We start from the raw sequence: 21,516 nt of genomic DNA on the forward strand, positions 1-21,516 counted from the left end.
ACACTGCTATCATGTCTCCTCTATTTCTTCTTTTCTTTAGACTAGTCAAACCCAAGTCCTGCAACTGTTCCTCGTATGTTTTAGTCTCCAGGCCTTTGATCATTTTAGTTGCTCTTCTCTGAATTTTTTCCAAACTCTCAACATCTTTTTTTGTGACATGGTGACCAAAATTGGCTGCAGTATTCCAGGTGTGGCCTCACTAGGGTTTTATAAAGCGGTACTAATACCTCATGCGATCTTGATTCTATGCCTCTGTTTATACAACCCAGGATTGTATTAGCTTTTCTGGCTGCTGCTGCACACGGCTGGGTCATGGTCAAGTGATCGTCCACTAGGACTCCAAGGTCCCTCTCACAGTGGCTGTTTTTAAGCCAGGTCTTGCCCAGTCTGTACTTGTGCCTTTGATTTTTCCTGCCAAAATGTAAGACTTTGCTTGTTATGGTGAGCAATCCCAAATGCAGCAGTGAGTGGTACAGTGGGGGTTTGAGCTGTCTTCTCCATCTCCAGGAAGAGTGGAGATGTAGCAAAGAATCATCTTAAGGTTGATCTTAAGATGGATAATCTGCCCTGAACACATCTGATTCTGTACCATCAAGTCATATATGACTCTTAGTGATCACATAGATTTTCTTCATGATGATCTGTCTCTTAGTCTTCAAGACTTCTACTGTACTGTACTGATATTTTTTTTAAAAAAATGGGGAAACTAACAGGCACAATTCCAGTTAAATGGCCACGAGAGGGCAATGGTCCCTCACTTCTCTTAAGCATTCAGACCCATATTCTGCTGATGGGGGATAATTAAATCAGTTCCCTCAAGATAGATGCAGGATATTTCATTCTCCATCATGACATCGGGCCTAAAAGCTTCTAGTTCAGGGATGAGAATCTTCTGGGCCACATTAATTACATCAACATCAAGATGCAACTTGCATTCGTTTCCCTTTTTCCTTTGCACCTTGCTAAAAGTTGCAGAAAGCAGAGGTTTATGACTCAGCCAATGATGATTTATTGGCTAATTGATTATTTCTTAAATAGCTTCAGGTGATAAATGAAGTTGGCTCGTAGTAATCGTGCAGAGTTTTAGACAGGTAGTAAAACTGCTTATCTAGTCTTGGCTGGTTTCAGAAGATAAGCAGGATAACGCCTGCTAAGCCCTTATTCCAACCCCATCACGATTGTCCAATTTATTTTTATAAACCTCCAGTGATGGAGCAACCACAACTCTAGCAGGCAAGCTATTCCTTTGATTACTTGTTGTTACTGTCAGGAAATTTCTCCTTTATTCTGGATTGGATCTCTCTTTGACAAGCTTCAATCCATGACTTTTTGTCCTGCCCTATAGTGTGTTGGACAATAAGTCAGTCCCCTCTACTTTGTCATAGTCCCTTATGTACTGGAAGATAGTTATAATGTCCTCCTTAATCTCTCTCTCTCTCTCTCTCCTTTTAAATAACATTGTATTAGTTTTCTACATTTACAATTTATAAGTGCTTGGTCAACAGCGTGTTGTCTGGGTCTATTTTTTTACTTAATAATACACATTAAATCCCTATTCTCTACCCCATTTTTCCGGCCATTGATAAAATACATCCCATATTTGAAAATATTCTGGGTCTTCTTTTTCTTTAATCTTCAGTGTAAGTCTATCCATTTCTGAGCAGTCCAGTATTTCTCGATTATCACTTCTTCAGATGGTGTTTCTTCATTTTTCCAATACCGACCAAATACAATTCTTGCTGCTGTTAATACATGCAACATTAAATATATACACTTTCTTTGTCATATTTTCCCAATAATATACCTAATAATAGCCCCAGTTTAAAGTCTACATGTTTTTTTTTAACATCATTTCTGGCCAAGTATGTATTTTTGTCCAAATTTGTTTTGCTTTAGGGCACGTCCACCAAAGATGATAGTACATGCCTGGTTTTTGATTGCACTTCCAAGAGTTACTGGACATATTTTGAAACATTTTTGCTAATCTCGCTAATCTTACCACTTAATCCTTCTCTTTGATAGGCTAGACATACCTGGTTCCCTTAACTATTCTTCATAGGATTCCTCATCATTATTCATTGTCATTATTCAAAACTCCAAGCTGCAACTCACAGAAATGTTGCCTTTGAATGAAATGTGTTAGAAAAGGTGTTTCTGATTTGGTGTTTTTTCCCTTCCAATTTCATCTTGACGTCAATTCTTCTGGAACAGAATCAGCACAAATGCAGTACAAGTAGCAAACCATTTCCCCAAATTTATTTATTGAAAAATACTTCTCGACATACAGTGTATGAATGCATATATTCCGAAAGCAAAATTTTGCTCTACTCGGTCCGGCTTAAATATATATATATATATATATATATATATATATATATATATATATATATATATATATATATATATATATATATATATGTAGGTCTTTGTTGTTCGGGTTTTCTCCCACGTAAAATTGGAAGTGTCTTGGCGACGTTTCGACGAAGTCCCATTCGTCATCTTCAGGCTGGTGCTTTCAGCTTCTTGCTTTGAGCAGCAATGCTCAAACATTGCTGCTCGAAGCACGAAGCTAAAAACACCAGCCTGAAGATGACGAATGGGACTTCGTCGAAACGTCGCCAAGACACTTCCAATTTTACGCGGGAGAAAACCCGAACAACCAAAGACCTATATATATATATATATATATATATATATATATATATATATATATATATATATATATGTATTCCCACCAAGATTTGGATTTAATAAAAAGGAATCCTTCTGTGGCTTAAATAAATGTATATATTAGGCTTTTGAGGTTCAGTCTTCTTTTTTATCTGAAATATTTGAATGCTCGTCTTCAGTCGGTTGGGGGCAGACTTTGTTCCTTGGCACCGGAGTTGTTTCAGAAGAAGAGGTGATAGGGGTGACTTCCCCGGAAGTGAATTCCGCCTCTGTCAACAGCTGGCAGCGTTGAAGCTCAAGATACGTTGTAAACAGCTTGGCGTATTCAGGATGCTTCTCAGCAAAATCCTTGAACTCTTCTAAAAATAAAAGAATGAACAACATTATTTAAATCATGGGGCTGGTCTGAGGTTCACACTAAACCAGGAGAAGGCAACTCGTGGGGTAAACCAGATAGGAATCACAGTTGAGCCAAGTCAACTTTATTGGGAGGCTACGTTGACAGAACTTTGCAGGTCTGAAAATAAAAATCTTCCCCCGTCTCCTTTACAGCTGGCGAAACTAGAGAGGGTCTCTTCTGGATCCCTTGCCCTGCCAGTTATACAGCTGTGGGCTATGCTGCCTCTTATCTAGTTTATTGAAAAGAAGGACCAGGGGTGACACAATAGCAGTATTCCAATATTTGAGAGGCTGCCACAAAGAAGAGGGAGTCAAGCTATTCTCCAAAGTGCCTGAAAGCAGGACAAGAAGCAATGGATGGAAGCTCATCAAGGAGAGAAGCAACCTAGAGCTAAGGAGAAATTTTCTGACAGTGAGAACAATTAATCAATGGAACAACTCTCCTCCAGAAGTTGTGGGTGCTTCATAACGGACGTTTTTGAGAAGAGACGGGACAACTATTTGCCTGAAATGGTATAAATTTTCCTGCCTAAGCAGGGGTTTGGACTTCCAAGGTCCCTTCCAACTCTACTATTCTGTTATCCATGTTGTGGTTCTGACTAATGAAACATTCCAAAGAACTTCCAGGCATTTATTTTCCTAAAAGTCTTTTATTGTTACAAAATGTCGGCACAGGCACAACGGAGGGATGCTAGGATCTAAGTTCTCTTCCTCTGAGCAGTTAAATTATCAGCATGTTCCCTCCCTAAATTAGCCGAATTCTACATATTGTCAAAAGAAAGAATATACAATATTTGCAGCGTTGACAATCCGATTGTTCCCTTTGCAGCATCTCCCCACCCCATCTCCCAAGTTCTTTCCCTCATCACGCCATTACATCACATCCCAAAGTCTCCTCCCAACCGTACCCCTGAATCTTGATTTCCTTAATTCCCACTTGGCTTCCTTACCATAGGAGAGTTTGTTAGAGTGATCAGCATCAATCTCCTTGAAGAGGTTCGAAACATCGAGGTCAGGAAGCCCAAGTGACGAACGGATAATTAGGGCGAATTCGTCTTCTGTTATGCTGCCATCTTCATCAATGTCGAAAAGCTGGAGGAAGAAGAAGAAGAAGAGGGATTTGACTGGTCTGTTGGGAAGGGGGATAAAGCTCAGACATCTCCAAATCAACCTTTGAATGCCTGGGAAACTCTTCCCAGATTTCTTTTAAAGCCATCAGAGGAATAGCGTTCTATCCACTCTTTTTGAAGACTCTGCTATTCATCTTGGGGTGGTGGAAGGCTTGGGTCCCATAAGGACCACTTTCCCTGCTATTAACTGCTCACTACTTTAAAGTCACGTAGCCCCATTCTCAGAAGAACACCTAATACCACCCAAACCATGGCTTCCCCTCCAGAAATCAGGAAGAGCACCTTTTCCAATCAGAAGACAGCAGTGGTAATACATGTAGCAGTGCCACGTGACAGCAACATCAGGAAGGAGGAGAAGCTGGAGAAGTAACAGAACCAGAAGGAGGAACTAAAGAGGATCTGGGAAATCAAAGCCAATTTGGTCCCAGGCAGCAGGAGCACTCAGGACTGTGTCTCCTAAGGTGGGAGACTGGATCCAATAGATCCCAGGAACATCTTCAGAGCTTTCTATCTAGAAGAGTGCAGGGCTAGAACCAGCTAATACACAGTCTAGAGTCCTCCAATTCCCAGGATTCTGGTAGACGATCCCTGGTTGAGGAAGACACAGACCACCATAGCAGTGAGAAAGGAAATAAATAAATATATGGCACACAGTTTTGTGAAGCTTTCACCTGATGAGATCTTAGTGACAGATTTTATCTTTTTGGGCTCCAAGATCACCGCAGATGGGAACTGCAGCCAAGAAATTAAAAGATGCTTGCTCCTGGGGAGGAAAGCTATGGCAAATCTAGACAGCATACTAAAAAGCAGAGACATCACCCTGCCAACAAAAGTGCAGATAGTCAAGGTCATGGTTTTCCCAGTTGCAATGTATGGATGTGAAAGTTGGACCATAAGAAAGGCTGAGCGCCAAAGAATTGAGGCCTTTGAACTATGATGCTGGAGAAGACTCCTGCGAGTCCCCTGGACTGCAAGGTGATCAAACCAGTCAGTCCTAGAGGAGATCAACCCTGACTGCTCTTTAGAAGGCCAGATCCTGAAGTTGAAACTCAAATACTTTGGCCACCTAATGAGAAGGAAGGACTCACTGGAGAAGAGCCTGATGCTGGGAAAGATGGAGGGCAAGAGAAGAATGGGATGACAGAGAAGGAGGTGGCTGGATGGAGTCACTGAAGCAGCAGGCGTGAGCTTAAATGGACTCCAGAAGATGGTAGAAGACAGGAAGGCCTGGAGGAACATTGTCCATGGGGTCGCGATGGGTCAGACATGACTTTGCAACTAACAACAACAATGAGATCTAGATAATGAAAGTTTATATTTGTTAGTCGAAAAGGATGCTGTTGTCCTCTCTGGAGTGCTATAGACCAGGGGTCTCGAAACGTGGCAACTGTAAGACTGGTGCACTTCAACTCCCAGGATTCCCCAGCCAACCATTCTGAGAGTTGAAATCCACAAGTCTTACAGTTGCCGAGTTTGGAGACCCCTGCTATAGACTAGCAAGGTTGCCCTCGCCCAATATTTCCCAGGGATGATATGACTGGTGGCCAGGCTCTGCACAGAATCTCTCCACCCACAGATATGCTCTGTCTGTCATTACAGATCTGTGCTGCACCTCGAGTCCTCAATTAAGAGGATTTACCTGAAATGCCATCTGGATTGTTTGCTCCGTGTTGGCGGGATTACACAGGACGGACAAACCAATCACATATTCTCGAAAGTCTATGGTCCCATCGCCGTTCTGAACAAAACACAAGACAATCAAAACGTCGTTGAAGTTACTCAGTGATGCTGGCGTGTCTCTTTCCCACACCCATTCGGTTGATTTCTTCAAAACATCCATTGCAACAAGAAAGCAATCCTGACTTGTTGATTTCCAATTTCTCCTGTGGTACCCTTGGTATCTGGCTAAAGGTTTCTTGCGTCCTTAAATGGTGCCACCATTTATCTTGACTCAAGGAACTGCAACAGAGACATAACTCCTGACTACTCAAATTTACTTTCCAGGCGAGTTTGTGAACACTCCTCCATTTCATACACCCCACTATAACTAAGCTCAACTAAATGCAGTTGAAATACTCAAACTAATTGGAAAAATGGAGAGACACCATCAGAAGAAGACATAATTAGGAAATTTTTAGTTTGTGCGGAAATGGATAGGCTCACACTGAAAATGAAAGGGAAAGAAGATACAGAATATTTCCAAACATGGGATAATTTTTATAAGTGGCTGGAAAAATGGGGTAGAAAGTAGAAATGGATTAATAATATTACTATGAAATATGTGAACCCAGAGAACACGTTGTTTATTAAGCACTAAAGATTTGTAATTCTAAAAATTTAATTACACACACGCACACACACACACACATACATACAGTAGTGGCCAAAATTGTAGAAATCTTTTGAGAAACATGTATTTTTGAGGTTTCATAGCTAACAACACCACTTGTTTTTTGGAGCAGTACTATAAAATTATATATCAATGGAAAGATAATTTAATCAAGAATGTAATGCAACAAAGATTGTTCAATTATTTGTACTGTATTCTATGAAAAGTTATAGCCAAATAACCAGAAAAAGGAAGCACAACTTGCTTAGGTTGATATCAGGTAGCTTTCCTTCATCTGATTGTAGCCAATGAGCATGAATGTTTAGAGAGCCAATCAGATGTCATCTTCTTTTGGCAATGAACCAATCAGATCACAGTAGGATCCAGTTATCGATGTCATGTATTGAAGCTGAGAGGAGGACATTTGTCAGTGTGTTATGTGATCGCTATCAAGTGGGTTGGGTTTTTTGTTTGTGTTCTTTCATTTAGTGAGCTTGTAAAATGTAATAAAATTAAAGTAATGGTGCAAAGAGTTGACTGGTTACCCAGAAAGTGATGTAAAATAGAATTATTAAGTGAACAAGGTTACAGTTATAAAGAAATTAGAAGAAAAATTGGTGGAAACTTAACCAAAGGTAGAATTTCTACTGTATATACTGTACATACTCAAACTAATATAGTAACCATACCAATCTTGATGGCTGTGACCAGAGAAGAGTATACCCAACATAATAATATAAGATATAAAATATCACGATAATACAACAATTCATGACTGAATGTAATCAATGTAAGCAATATAATGAAAAACCAACCAGTATAACCAATTCAGGCTGCATCCATTTTTGTTGCAGTTGTCATCCTTGAGAGAACTCATCAGAAGGCCTCAGATGTTACATGGGGACATGATATCATGGGACTTATATATCTCTGTGCAGAGAACTTGCATAATGTGTATATCATTTGGACAGATTCAATATTCAATTTGACTCAGGGGCAACTGAGGAAGATCCAGGCAGAGGGAGACCCACCACGCAGAATGGACATCGTATGGAAAATAGATGGTGGGAGCACTGAATTGTGCAAAATAAAAGTGGGATATAAATATAATAATGGTGGTAATGAAAATAACAGCAGTAAAAACAGCAACCCAGTGAGAACAGATCCTTGGCAGATCCCAAAACTCTGAACCAGATTTTATAAGAGCCAAGAAAGAGACATCGGATGTCATGGTTCCCACGGATGAAACTCTTCAAAGAACTTTGAGGCATTGTTTACCTTAAAGAATCTTTATTCGAGTAGCATAGCATCGGCACTGCATAATCGAAGCCAAAAACTGAATTCCCCTCCCCTGAGCATATAGTATCAAAGCACAATTCCCTCCTCTAATTAACTGTCATAAATCACATTCTCCAATTAGTTTGAAATGCAGGCTTTCCCTCCAGTTCTTCAACCTGCCATTTCTTATCAACTCTTATTTCAAAAAACCTTGGTTCTCACACTAGTTACAATATTGTTATGTCTAACTAAACTCCAATGCACATTCCTCCTCCTCCCCCCCCCACTATCATCTAATTCTAATTCTAAGAGTAAAATGTAAGAAGGAAAATGGCTGCATCTTCATATGTTGTCAAAGCAAGAACATCTGATGTTAGCAGAGTTGACATTGGATTTGCAGAGTTATTCACTACGGAGTGGGTGGCCCCCTTGAAAAATCTTCCTGGCTTTGCATTCATGCCCAGAGGACTATACCCTGTTTCAGTCTGCCAGCTGCAGCACAGAAAGGGTTAAGCTTACAGACTTGCATACCAGCCTCAGGGGGAGGATTACATTCCTGGCTTCAAAGGAGAATGGAATGCAACCCACACTGGGGCAGCATTTCAAAACTTCTAATTTCCTTCTTGAATGTAGGGAGAATCACTTCTGCTGGGGGGGGGGAAGGGTGGCAAAGAAAAAATGCTTTTGCTTTAAGAAAAATAAAATTTGATTAACTTTTCCAGCAATGTAGGCCTGGACTTTTCTCTGATTCCATTCCTTTTCTGAACTGAACCCCTGAATGCAAACAAAAACACCCGCCTGAATCATCCTTGCAAGGTTACAGGTAGTTCTCGACTAGTATTTGCAGCGTTGACACTGGTAAGGCTTGCGAGGCAAAATGTGGACTAGGACACCTTCCAAATGGAAGCTTTCTCTGAAGCCCTCTCCTAAAATTTTAATTGACCCCCCTAAAGTCCATTTCCACAAATACCCAGAGTTTATGACCATGTCGTCACAATTCCCTGCAAACTAATTACACAAAGAAAGCCTTAGCTGCCAGGGAATCTCTGCTTCTCTTCACTCTCCAAAATCAAGAGTGCTTTGTTTTGAAGAGATGCAAAAACCTGGTTATAAACAAACAAACAAAATACCCCACCTCTCAGGAACGGAAAAGAGGTCATGGCAACTGTTTGTGGTGTTAAGATGAACATCCAGAAAGCCTTCAAGATGCTTGTTTTTAAAGAGGTGTCCAGGAAACCTGTGGTTTTTTCACCTCCCTTGATCTGTGAGGGCAAATTCTTGACTCTCCTTTGGAAAGGAAGTGGCTGGTTCAGGATTGCCATCCACCCATTTTCTCTGCTCCATGTGACATTCCTGCCGCTTGGAAGCTTGCCTTGAAGGGAAGGGAAGGGCTGGATTTGTTGCTGCCTACGTTTGTCAGCAATGCTTATTTTGGCCTACAAAGATCAGCAGCTGCTCTTGTGACACAGCAGATAGCAGCACCTGGCTGACCACGGTTGAGCCCAACCAGCCAAGGCAAAGTCAAATCAGGCTATGACTTGGCAAGGGTACCACTCAGAAGCTTCAGAGCTGCAAGCGAGAGCATTTAGACAGACAACATCTTAGCCCCAAAGCAGAGGGAGGCTCCTTGGATGTGTTGCCAAGAAACCAGCCCATGAAATGATCAAGAGTGCTGTTTGTCTCTCAAGGGAGACTTTGTTTTGCTTTCAAAGAAATATGCAGGAGAGAGAGAGAGAGAAGAGAGAGAGAGAGAGAGAGACAGAGACAGAGACACAGAGAACCAAAATGTGCATGCATTTCTGTATTTAAAGAAGGGACGAGCGAGACAGAGAACCAAAATGTGCATGCATTTCTGTATTTAAAGCAGGGACGAGCAATGCTCCCCGCCTCTTCAGAAAGATCTGCATGGAAACTTGGCAAAGAAAAATTAAATTTATTCTTTGGCTAAAGCAGCTCTCTAACTACACAACTACGTTTGCATCAAGTTCATTGGGTGAACCTTTAGCTCCTTGTAAGATTTTTTTTTTCTTTTATAAGGATGGAATTATCCCAGTGGTGGGATTCAAATATGTGAACAACCGGTTCTCTGTGTGATGCCACCTCAGGAATTCCATTCTGGGCCTGGGCAACAAAAAATTAGCCATCAGTTCTGCCGAACTGGTGCGAATTGGCTGAATCCCACCACTGAATTATCCCGAAAAACATAAATGGCCCAAACCAACATAACGGACAACATCTGAGGCCATCCAGTCAAGCATTAAAAGGGGATGGAATTATCCTGAGAAACATAGAAGGTTCAAACCAACTTAAGGCTCAACATCAGATCACACATTTAACAGAGTAACAATGATCAATTAGAATCCAAAGAGACATAGGAGCAATTTCAACTGGATGGATGACTTCAGTGGACAGAGAGAATGAGGTGGTCCTAGGGAGAACAAGAAAATTAAGGGGGATTTTTTTAAAATATAATCCTGGGCATTCAGAGTTTTAACAAGGCCTGCAACTGCAGGATCTGGCTGTCCACAATCTAGAAAGCTGCCCAGTTGGGTTCCTTAACTGAAACAGGGAACTGTTGTGGAACGGTAAATTATCCTCTGAGACTTTTGGCCAAAGATAGGACGCAGCTGCCACAATAATCATGGAGCAAGCAGTGAGATGATCCCCTTTTCCTCTGAGCTGGTTTGGAGAGTCTGGTTCTCATATTATTTCCAACTAGAACTGGATCAAGAAGGTATCAAGACCAGTTTGCATAAAGCACTCGACCACCCCGGGTAAAGCCCCAAACCAAGTCAACATAATAGCACAGATGTGAGTCACAAAGCCCATCAAAATCAGTGAAAGGGAACAAGAATATTTTGAGACATCTACGGGATTCACTCAGGCCAAGATTAGGATCTGTTCCAGGGGAGGTAGAGATGTTATATTTGGATCTGTTCGGGTCACCACAAGGACAACCACATTTAAAGTAGTTTTCCAGGTCAAAAACAAATAACCAAGTTTAGTCCAGGGTCTCATTTCTCCACCTGCCCCAAAGACTCACAGCTTAAGATGGTCAAGAGTCTTATGTCAACCCACACATATAAAGCAGGATTTCTTTGGAAATCCGTAGGCTTTTTTTTTTTTTAAGAAAAATATAAGAAAGCAAAGTATATTATTCCCTGCCACTTTTGACCAGACAGCTACAAAACAATCAAACAATTCACAGTGTTCTCTTTTTGTTATAATCCAAGTTTATTTTCTCTTCTTTACAACAGACGGAAAAGATCTACTTTTGCTATGATTCCTTTCTACAACAAACCGGCGTTCAGCAAAAGCAAGAGAGAAGCTGCTAACCCAGAAGCTGCAGATGCCATCTCCCTTTGGCTGCGTTTACACAACACGTTGTTTTCCAAATCCCCCAGAGTGCTATTTCCAAGTGACCATTACTGAACTATGATGGTAACCTAGATATACGAATCTAAAGGCCAACAAGTTGGGAGAGCCTAATCTTATTCCCTCAAAAATGAGGTCAGGATCCCGAGTGCCCATCCATGATCTGAGGACAACTGGGATAACTGAGATTACAGATTATGTTCAATAACAGAAACATTTGTAAATTAAAGTAAATTAGACTTTCCTTGTTTTTTTTTTAAAAAAAAGAACTACCTTAACAAGACCAGGGATTATTTGGGGCTTCGAATCCCAAAATATCAATACAGGAGGAGAGGATAAGAACAATAGTGGAAACAAAATAAGGAAAGGAGATCAAAACACGCTCTCCTAAAGCAGAGTGGGGAAAAAATTGAAATAATGATAATAACAGTTGCTTCATTTTGCACAACATAGCCACTAACCTAAGGAGAGCAGGCTATATTTTATTTTGCAATAAAACACTGGGTTTTCCTCCCAGTTTCCTATGAAATAACCCACAGGTTCCCGTGCACTTCCAACATTGCTAACATGAGTTTGCAACCTTAATACTATTGCAGAATTCAGGCACAGCCTTGAACAAACAAACCAGAACAAAACATAAGCAATGAGCAAATGCTCTTAGAAAAGGCATGCATTGGCTAATCTCAATATCTCAAGGTGCTGTCAGCCCAAAAGCACTCCCTGTAAGCAGAAAGGTTTATTTCAAGTCTGGACAGAAGCAATTTTACTTTCCATCTATCCCTCGTCCCTCAACCCCCCCCCCATCAATGGTACGGTCCAAGGAGAGCCAACCACTGCTTTGACGTTCCACCACCCCTTGTTGTTTTAAGAGTACATGGTAAGCTGTAACCACTCTTCTATGTTCATCTGGACTTTTCCATCACCACTTCGGTCCAGGGATTTGAAGGCCCGGAACATTCCATCCAGACGGACCAGGCAGCTGATGAAGTTGTTGAAATCCATGCTGCCATCTTCGTCGGCATAGCGACGGATCATCAGGGCGTAGAGTTGCTCGTGGAGGTTAAACCCCGCGGCCTTGAAAGTTGTGGGCAAATTCCTCATCTCAATTTTCCCTGCCGGGCCAGCATACTCTTTGAAGGCACACTGCCACTTCTTGATGTTGTTCCAGAGATACCTGAACTGGTAAAAGTCCAGCTTGCCGGTGGCATCACTGTCCATGACAGCCACCATGCTTCGGCAAGTGTCCAGGCTGAAGCCTTCGGATTGCAGATCCTGATGGCGGGCCATCACCTTGTTGAGGATGTTCATCAGCTCGGTGGCACACACTTCCATGTCATCGCCCGCCAGTTGGGTGAAGAGTCGTCGGAACTGGCGCATTTCCTCGCTTTCATTGGCTTCCACATTGGCAAAATGGCTGCGAGGGGCTGGTGGGGGCTCTGGTTTGTACTGAGCTGCTGCTTCACTGATGATGTTCACAAGACCTCCAAGAAGACCCATAACATTGCTGGCTTTGCTACCACCACTGCCACCGCCGCCGCCACCACCACTTGTTCCTCCTCCTCCACCACTACCTCCTCCTCCTCCTGCCAGGAGTCCACCAAGGCCTCGTATGAGGGCACCTCCAGTGCCTCCACCACCTCCCAAGTTCTTCAGGAAGGCTCCAGCACCACCACCTCCTCCTCCTCCACCACCACCACCACCACCTCCTCCTCCTCCTCCTCCTTTTCCACCACCACCGGTGGCCGCATCTAGCAAAGCTTGAGCAAGGAACATGGTGGAGAGTCCCAGAACCTGCAGCGTCTTTCAGAAGCTCCGAGTGTGTGTGAAGAGAGCAGAGCTGGGCGTGTTCTGCAAGAACGGATTTGCTGCCAAAGGAAATTGCAATCCCTCATGTCCGCACACGTCATTTTCCACAGCTAGAATCTATTGTGGGCACGGGGCCTCGCCCAAGCCCAGCGAGGGTGGAATTTTCCTTCTGCAAATTTGGAAGGGGGAAGACTTTTCCAGCAACCTTGATCTTGCCTCCCTCTTAAATCTTTTCTCTGGTTTGTTGGCTCTTTTTCTAAGAATCCTAGAGGCCACCACCCAGCTCAATACTGCAGAAGTCTCATCTGTTTTATATTATGTACTTAAAATTCTTTTTTCTTTATACACACACACAGGATCTCTCTCTCTCTCTGTGTCTGTCTCTCAGTCACAAGCTTCATTTCTGCAAACACTGCAATGCTTGTTTGTTTTAACCCTTGGGAGGCACAACACTTACTCTGTCAAAGAGAGTAAACAGCTCACGCAAGACATCGGAGACCGGCAGTTTCAAATAGTTAGCAAACTCTTCGATCCCGATCCGACCGCCTTTGGACGTGCTGGCGATCCCTGCAAATTGATCCAGCTGCTCGCGGATGCTGTCCCATTTGAGACTATGCCAAAAGAAGGAGGGAAGGAGAGGAAGAGAGAGAAGGGATGAAATGAAACAGCCACCACTTTTCAAGGGGAACCCAGCTCTGGCAGCCAGAATATATTATTAACTAAGTGTGAAGCAATGCACATTTACCAGATAGAGACCTGTCTCCGAGAGTTATCATAATCAGAAACACCCCTTAAAGCAGCAGTTCGACCTCTTTTTGGGATACATGCATCAAGGAGAAAACCAGCAAAAGAAAGACGCTTCTGGCCAGATATGTATGATGCATAACAAATTTGTGCAATTATGCAATTTGGCACCTTTGCAACTGTTGTGCCTGAAAACTCCGCTCTTAATGTTTGGCATATCCATAGCTTATTGGATCTTTAAATGTTTAAGGTTCCCTTCCTTCCTTCCTTCCTTCCTTCCTTCCTTCCTTCCTTCCTTCCTTCCTTCCTTCCTTCCTTCCTTCCTTCCTTCCTTCCTCTTTCTTTCTTTCTTTTTTCTTTCTTTTTTCTTCCTCTCTCTGTCCCTCTCTTTCTTCTCTCTCTTTCCCTTCCTTCCTTCCTTCCTTCCTTCCTCTTTCTTTCTTCCTTTTTTCTTCTCTCTGTCCCTCTCTTTCTTCTCTCTCTTGCCCTTCCTTCCTTCCTTCCTTCCTTCCTTCCTTCCTTCCTTCCTTCCTCTTTCTTTCTTCCTTTTTTCTTCTCTCTGTCCCTCTCTTTCTTCTCTCTCTTGCCCTTCCTTCCTTCCTTCCTTCCTCTTTCTTTCTTCCTTTTTTCTTCCTCTCTCTGTCCCTCTCTTTCTTCTCTGTCTTGCCCTTCCTTCCTTCCTTCCTTCCCTTCCTTCCTTCCTTCTTTCTTTCTTTCTTTCTTTCTTTCTTTCTTTCTTTCTTTTTTCTTCCTCTCTCTGTCCCTCTCTTTCTTCTCTCTTGCCCTTCCTTCCTTCCTTCCTTCCTTCCTTCCTTCCTTCCTTCCTTCCTTCCTTCCTTCCCTCCGTTCTCTTTCTTTCTTTTTCTCTTTCTTTCTTTCTTTCTTTCTTTCTTTCTTTCTTTCTTTCTTTCTTTCTTTCTTCCTTCCTAATAGGAATCTGGCCTTCTGAAAAGCCAATTGCTGGTCTTCGCCCCCACCCCACTCTCCAAAAATCTATCTGCACCCCACAGAAGCCCTTCTGGCACAGAAAGAAGTGAAAAGAGACACCAGAACAAAAAGCAAAGATAAAAGCCACTGCAGTCCACAGCTTTGCATCCACTTGCTCCAGGGGGAAAAAAGGACACAAATGGGCTGTCAAGAAATTTCCCTATGGATTTAAAGGACCATCGGCTTTCTGGGAAATGGTCACTATATTTCAACCCACCCACTGGAAGCTCTTTGATAATCCCTAAAGATGCCTACAACGCTCTCTAAGAAGTCCAACTGAGCCCACCCGGGAGGTTTTTCCCAACCTTACGAAGGTTTCGTGTCAGCTTCAATGTCGCCGATTCCTATTTATAGCCAGAGAAAGTTCAACCGATGAGCAGTAGATGCCAGAAACCAAATCCCAGGCTGGAGATTCAGGATCATCAGCTTTTCCCTGGCTCCCTGCAAGCTCTCTGGCCAGGCAGGGAACATCCAGTTCTCTTCCTCCATGTATATTATTTACATCCCACCTTTATTATTTTTATAAATAACGCATGGCAACAAACATATCTAGGAGTTGAAGTCCACGAGTCATAAAAGAGCCACGGTTGCCTACCCCTGCACTAGACTTAACAACAGCTCATTTAGTGACCGTTCAGAATTACAACATCGCTGGAAAAAAGTGAGTTATGGCCATTTTTCACACTGACGACCGCTGCAGCATCCCCACGTGGTCAGGTGATCAAAATTCAGAGACTCGGCAAACTGACTCATATTTATGACCTTTGCGGTGTCCCGGAGTCATGTGATCCCCTTTTTACGACTTTCCGACAATGGGGAAGTTAGGGTTCACTTAACAACCCTGCTCCTAACTTAACAACTGCAGAGACTCACTTAACAACGGTGGCAAGGAAGGTTGTAAAAAGGCGCAAAAGTGTCTTAACAATTGTCTCACTTAGCAGTGTAAACTCGGGGGTCAACTGTGGTCATCGGTTGAGGGCTAAGTGTACAGGGAGTCCTTGACTGACCACCACAACTGAGTCCAGAATTTATGTGGCTAAGCGAGACATTTGTTAAGTGGCTTTTGCCCCATTTTACAACTTTTCTCGCCACTGTTGTTAAGTAAATCACTGCAGCTGTTAAATTAGTAATCTAGTTGTTAAGTGAATCTGGCTTCCCCCATTGACTTTGTTTATCAGAAGGTCACAAAAGATGATCACGTGACCCCAGGACGTTGCGACCATCATAAATGTGAATCAGCGCCAAGCGTCCGAATATAAGTCCCATGATCCTGAGGATGCTGCAACGGTCATCAGGGTGAAAAAAGGGCACTGAAAAAATGACATCATCATCATCATAATTATAATAATAATAGCAGCAGCAGCAGCCTTGGGTGCAATCCCAAAACATCTGGAGCACCAATTGAACACCATCATTGGCATTGACAAATTCGTCATTAGTCAATTGCAAAAGGCAGCCTTACTGGGAACAGCTTCCATCCTGTGATAATATCTGCAATAACATCGAACATCCACATCTGCCTATCCCAGGTCCTTGGTAAGGACTCGATAGGTAGAAAAAATGCCAATTCCAGTCTAAACATCTGGCTGACTGTGTGATGATCCATAATAATAATAACAACAACAACAACAACAACATAACACCCCAGACTTAACAATTGTCGATAAGAAAGACAAAAAAGTCTGGATAGTGGATGTGGCAGTGCCTGGAGACAGCAGAATAGAAGAGAAAGAACTGGAGAAGATAACAAAATACAAAGACCTACAAATAGAAATAAAAAGACTGTGGCAAAAGCAAGCAAGGGTAGTACCAATAGTAATAGGCTCCTTGGGTGCAATCCCAAAACAACTGGAGCATCCCCTTGAACACCATTGGCATTGACAAATTTGCTATTAGTCAATTGCAAAAGGCGGCCTTACTAGGAACTGCTTCCATCCTGCGACGATATCTGTAATACCACCAAACATCCACATCTGCCTATCCCAGGTCCTGGGTAAGGACTCGATAGGTAGACAAAATGCCAAATCCAGTCTGAACATCTGGCTGACTGTGCGATGATCCATAATAATAATAATAAAGTTGGAAGGGACCTTGGAGGTCAACTAGTCCAACCCCTTGCTCAGGCAGGAAACCCTATACCATTTCAGACAAATGGCTGTCCAGTCTCTTCTTAAAAACCTTCTGGAGGCAGGTTGTTCCACTGGTTCCATTTGTCTGAAATGGTATAGGGTTTCCTGCCTGAGCAAGAGGTTGAACTAGATGACCTCCAAGGTCCCTTCCAACTTTATTACTATTATTGTTGTTGTTGTTATTGTTGTTATTATTATTAAATGGTCATTTTTTTTCAGTGCTGCTGAAAATGAGCTGTTGTAAGTTGAGAACTTCCTGTATTCCTTCCTCCTCCTGTTTTTCCCACAACAAACTACCCTGTGAGGTGAGCTCTCCTACTTACTTCAACTTCTTGCTGATTTTTGTGAATTCGACCAAACCAGCTTCCATGGGGAGAGTTAACTTCCCAGCCGAAATCATCAGCCGACAATCTTCGTAAGTGTGATCTGTGACGGGCACATCCAAAGCGCTGCGATGGAAAGACACATCCAGAAAATCAGTTCAGCACTAAACTCAAAGCAGCTGCCCAAACGCCACGGCTAAGCTGACTGTGGGAGGCGACACCTGGAGAACTTCGACAAAATTCAAATATAAGGCATATTTAATACAAAACTATAAGAGCATATAAAAATCGCAAGGCTCTCCAGGAAAAAGACCGATGCATTCAAATGCAATCATTTCGTTGGTCTTTGCAAGAAATTTCTCGCCTCTTCAAGCGGTAATTTTTCTGAATGACAGAATACAAGTATTGGAAGGGACCTTGAAGGTCTTCGAGTCCAACCCCCTGTTCAAGCAGGAGGGCCTATATCATTCTGGACAAATCACCGTCCAATCTCTTCTTTAAAACCTCCCATGATGAAGCACCCACAAGTTCAGAAGGCAAGCTGTTCCAAATCTATTGATTCGTTATTTCCCAGTGTCTAAAAATGTTAAGCACCTGCATGGCCAAATGGCAGAGAGTGAGAGTGAGAGAAGCAGAGATAAAAAAAGAAAAAAAGAAGGGAGGGAGGGAGGGAAGAAGAAAGGAGATAGAAAGAAAGATACATAGAGACAGAAGAAGAGGGAGGGAGGAAGGGAGGGAGGGAGGAAGGAAGCAAGCAAGCAAGCAAAGAAGGGAAGGAGAGAGGGAAGGAGGGAGGGAGGGAGGGAGGGAGGGAGGAAGGAAGGAAGGAAGGAAGGAAGGAAGGAAGGAAGGAAGGAAGGAAGGAAGGAAAGGAGACAAAGGGAAAAGAAAGGAAGATGAGAAAAGGAAGGAAGGATCTGTATTAGTGCTCCCAGATCCAGATTGTAAAAGTAAAGTCTTTCCACCTATCTCTAGATAATTGCAGTCAAGATGCAGCAACATGCTCGCACATCTCCACTGCAAATAAAGAAATATTCCCCCACAAATACTGACCTTGCCATCTTGTTACGGACTTTGTTAGCGAAAAGGACGGGGTCTTTCTTTTCTGCCTCAGATGGGACATGAACAGGAAGAAACTGAAAAATAAGGAAGGGCAACTTCAGTGAAAGATGCATAATGGTCCAACAGTGTTAATTCATTCCTCAGCCTGGGAAGTTAATTCTGTCTGCCACAAGAGGGGGCTACACACTTAAGAAAGAAAAGCCCGCTGCTTCAAAAATGAGGTTTTATTTTGCACCATGTTGAGAAAACCTCTTAGAATTAAAACACCAAACAGACAAAAAGGCTCACTCTTTTTCTTTCTTTCTTTCTTTCTTTCTTTCTTTCTTTCTTTCTTTCTTTCTTTCTTTCTTTCTTTCTTTCTTTCTTTCTTTCTTTCTTTTTTCTTTCTTTCTTTCCTCCTTCCTTCCTTCCTTCCCTCTTCCTTTCTCTCACTTCTCTTTCTTTCCTTTCTCTCTCTTTCCGTCTCTTCCTCCACGCCCCCCAATAAGCAAGAAATGGACCCAATCTGCTTAACCAGACTGAAAAGCCATCTTTCTTTCTTACCTCCACTTCAACTTTCGTAAAGAGCTGGCACAAAGTCAGCACTAAGGCCTGCTTGCTGAAAAAGAAAGGAAGGAAATATTTTAAAAAGTTGCTCTGAAGCATTCAGCATTTGGAGGATGGGGAGGAAGAGATAGAGATGGAGGAGGAAGAGGAGGAGGAAGAAGAGATAGAGGAGAAAGAGGAGGAGGAAGAAGAGATGGAGGAGAAAGAGGAGGAGGAGTAGGAGTAGGAAGAGGAGAATCACCTGCTCCATCATTATCATTATTACCAACTGCCACCACAAACCCTTTGATCTGTGTAACTATTTCCAGAAGGCAACCAAGCTCAAAATGGTTGCATTCAACTAATTCAGCCAAACATGAATAAGTCTGTAGAAAGTACATTTCTGTTCAAAGGATTTGACTTACAAGCTGTATCCTTGCCAGGTCCATGTCACAGTATCCTGGAGGAATTAAATGACAGGGAATAAAAGAGAAAGGATTTATTAGACAATAAGAAGACATGATCACAAAATGAATCAAGGCTGGGAAGTAAAGATTTTTCAATAGCAAGAAAGGTAGCCACAAACGGCTTTTGAAGGTCCGCACCAAATTTAAGGGCAGAAAGCTTGGGTGGCCAACTTTGCAGAATTATTCAAGAGACAAAGAAATTCTTTAACAACTTTTTTTTTTTGCAGACAAGACTATTTTAGTAACAACAACAGATGCGTTGCTGATGTATCTATCAGTGACTGAATTTTAATATCAGAAGACAGAGATTAGCAATCACTGGGGAAGCAATAACAGAATGAAAGGCATTCATGCAAACATACTTTTGACTTCATTGTCCACAGTGAAGTCATTTCATTTCACGTTGCATCACTAAGTCAAAAACCCCACACTGAATGTCTCCAAAATTCTCTTATCCCTTGAAATAAATTTAGTGCAAAACAATATACTGTACATTTTAAGGGAACCCTCAGCCACTGCAGGTGGGAGAAGGAAGCAGAGCTCTCCTACATCAAAAACTTTGTGTTTCGGTGGTGCTAGAATTATAATTTAAATCACAGAATCGCCAGTCAGCACAACAGAAGGAAACGCTTCCATGCGGTGTCCTCGCAAGCAACAAAATGTAATTATTCTTTCAGTGGTGGGTCTTTGAAAGGGGCAAATACCATTTCTCGACTGAACTTGACATTTTATTTTATCTTAGACTTAGACTGATTATCCTAATGGAGCCTGCCCATCATGGTCTTAAAGTTGTGAGGGTTGCAAAACGGGTCAGCCACGTGACTAACTCAAATTTTACAACCAATTTTGTGGCAGTCCTTAAGCAAACACCGCAGCCGTTAAGCAAACCAATGATCCTGTATGGGTATGGTTTTGCTGAAAAATTGGAAGAGCCGATTTCCGGTAAAATTGCCGTAAAACACAGTCACAGTGAGCAACCGACACTTCAAACAGCATCCATAAACACAGTTGTGTTGCCGAGTGCTTGAGGTTGGACACGTGAATTTGAATCTTGGGTCAGAGCAGCCCAAGGTACAGCAAATAAACAGTACAGTCACCATGTGCTTTACTGCTCAACTATATTACTGCAACAGAAAACAGGAAACTCTAACAAATCCATTGCAACTTTGAACGATTGCTAAGCAATTGGTCATAAATCAGGGACTACCTGCACATTTGAGCTAATTTCCCCAGTGGCCAAAGTGTGCAAAGGAATTTCAAGAGAGAATCTCCTTCTGTCTGAATTCAAAACTTACCACTTTGTTGGGGTAGCGAATAAGCACAGGCTGAACAGGAACCCCAGGAATAAAAGCTCCTGAAAATAAAAGCATCTTTAACTTGGGAACTCCAGCAGTCACAGAAAGTAACTAATATCTATTTACCTCAGAATAAAATGAACATGAAAAAAAGTTCCCCAATGCTCACAAAGGAGGCATTTTTTATTTCACCCAGCCCCTCATTTTCTCTCTTTCCCTTGTGGCATCCTGTTAGAAATTCTGTTTGTATAAAGCACCACATACAGCAAACCAAAAGTACAATCACCGTGTGCTTTACTGCTCAATTACATGAGCCGAGGTGGCGCAGCAGTTAGAGTGCAGTACTGCAGGCCACTTTAGCTGACTGTGTTCAGCAGGTCAGCGGTTCAAATCTCTCCGGCTCAAGTTGACTCAGCCTTCCATCCTTCCAGGGTAGGTAAAATGAGGACCCAGATTGTTGGGGGCAATGTAAATATATATATACACATTGCTTACTGGTATACACCGCTTAGAGAGTGCTTGCACTTAAAGCGGTATATAAGTCTCATAAATAAATAAATAAATAAATAAATAAATTACATTGCTGCAACAAAAAAAACAGAAAATTCTAACACATCCCTAACAAACTTTGAAATGTCTGACATACATCCTGAACTATTCCTTCTGGTTTTCCAAAATAAGTCACCCAGCAAAGCCTTCCTCACCTTGTTTAAAAGTGATCAAACACGATCGGTTTGTGCACGTTCCTTCTGGGAAAATCATTACCTGGAATGCAGGGGAGAGAAAGAAAGAAAGAAAGAAAGAAAGAAAGAAAGAAAGAAAGAAAGAAAGAAAGAAAGAAAGAAAGAAAGAAAATCAGAAAAACAGAGATATCATTCATGTTTAATTATTCTGCAAGTTTGGCCTGATTGAGTGATAATTCCTCAGATTCTTTCCTTCTCTTCTCATATTTAAGCTTCAACTTCAGTATCTGTCCTTCCAGAGAAGAGTCAGCACC

General features: G+C 42.2%; 2 protein-coding genes across 2 annotated transcripts in view; both read right to left on the reverse strand.

Moving 5' to 3' along the window:
* Positions 1 to 2,737: 2,737 nt before the first annotated feature.
* The window catches only part of LPCAT2 (lysophosphatidylcholine acyltransferase 2), a 34,451-nt gene continuing 15,672 nt past the window's right edge, over positions 2,738 to 21,516 (reverse strand). Inside the window, exons 5-14 of the mRNA XM_039352370.1 lie at positions 21,224 to 21,284; positions 20,520 to 20,578; positions 19,183 to 19,217; positions 18,776 to 18,830; positions 18,224 to 18,306; positions 17,171 to 17,296; positions 13,445 to 13,598; positions 5,839 to 5,937; positions 4,020 to 4,161; positions 2,738 to 3,029 (exon numbers count right to left, since the gene is read on the reverse strand). Coding sequence (XP_039208304.1) covers positions 2,806 to 3,029; positions 4,020 to 4,161; positions 5,839 to 5,937; positions 13,445 to 13,598; positions 17,171 to 17,296; positions 18,224 to 18,306; positions 18,776 to 18,830; positions 19,183 to 19,217; positions 20,520 to 20,578; positions 21,224 to 21,284 — 1,038 coding nt within the window. The 3' untranslated portion in view covers positions 2,738 to 2,805. The remainder of the gene's footprint in view (positions 3,030 to 4,019; positions 4,162 to 5,838; positions 5,938 to 13,444; positions 13,599 to 17,170; positions 17,297 to 18,223; positions 18,307 to 18,775; positions 18,831 to 19,182; positions 19,218 to 20,519; positions 20,579 to 21,223; positions 21,285 to 21,516) is intronic.
* CAPNS2 (calpain small subunit 2) lies at positions 11,020 to 13,438 on the reverse strand. The gene has a single exon (XM_039352371.1). It carries the CDS (start codon positions 12,952 to 12,954, stop codon positions 12,046 to 12,048), a length of 909 nt encoding a protein of 302 aa, XP_039208305.1. The 5' UTR covers positions 12,955 to 13,438; the 3' UTR covers positions 11,020 to 12,045.

This window comes from Crotalus tigris, unplaced genomic scaffold (assembly GCF_016545835.1).
Source record: "Crotalus tigris isolate CLP2741 ecotype Arizona unplaced genomic scaffold, ASM1654583v1 scf7180000018432.44079421565:4894166, whole genome shotgun sequence".
Lineage (NCBI taxonomy): Eukaryota > Metazoa > Chordata > Lepidosauria > Squamata > Viperidae > Crotalus > Crotalus tigris.

Coding starts and splice junctions, on each gene's coding strand:
- CAPNS2 (XM_039352371.1), bottom strand. CDS start 12,954: ATGTTCCTTGCTCAAGCTTTGCTAGATGCGGCCACCGGTGGTGGTGGA.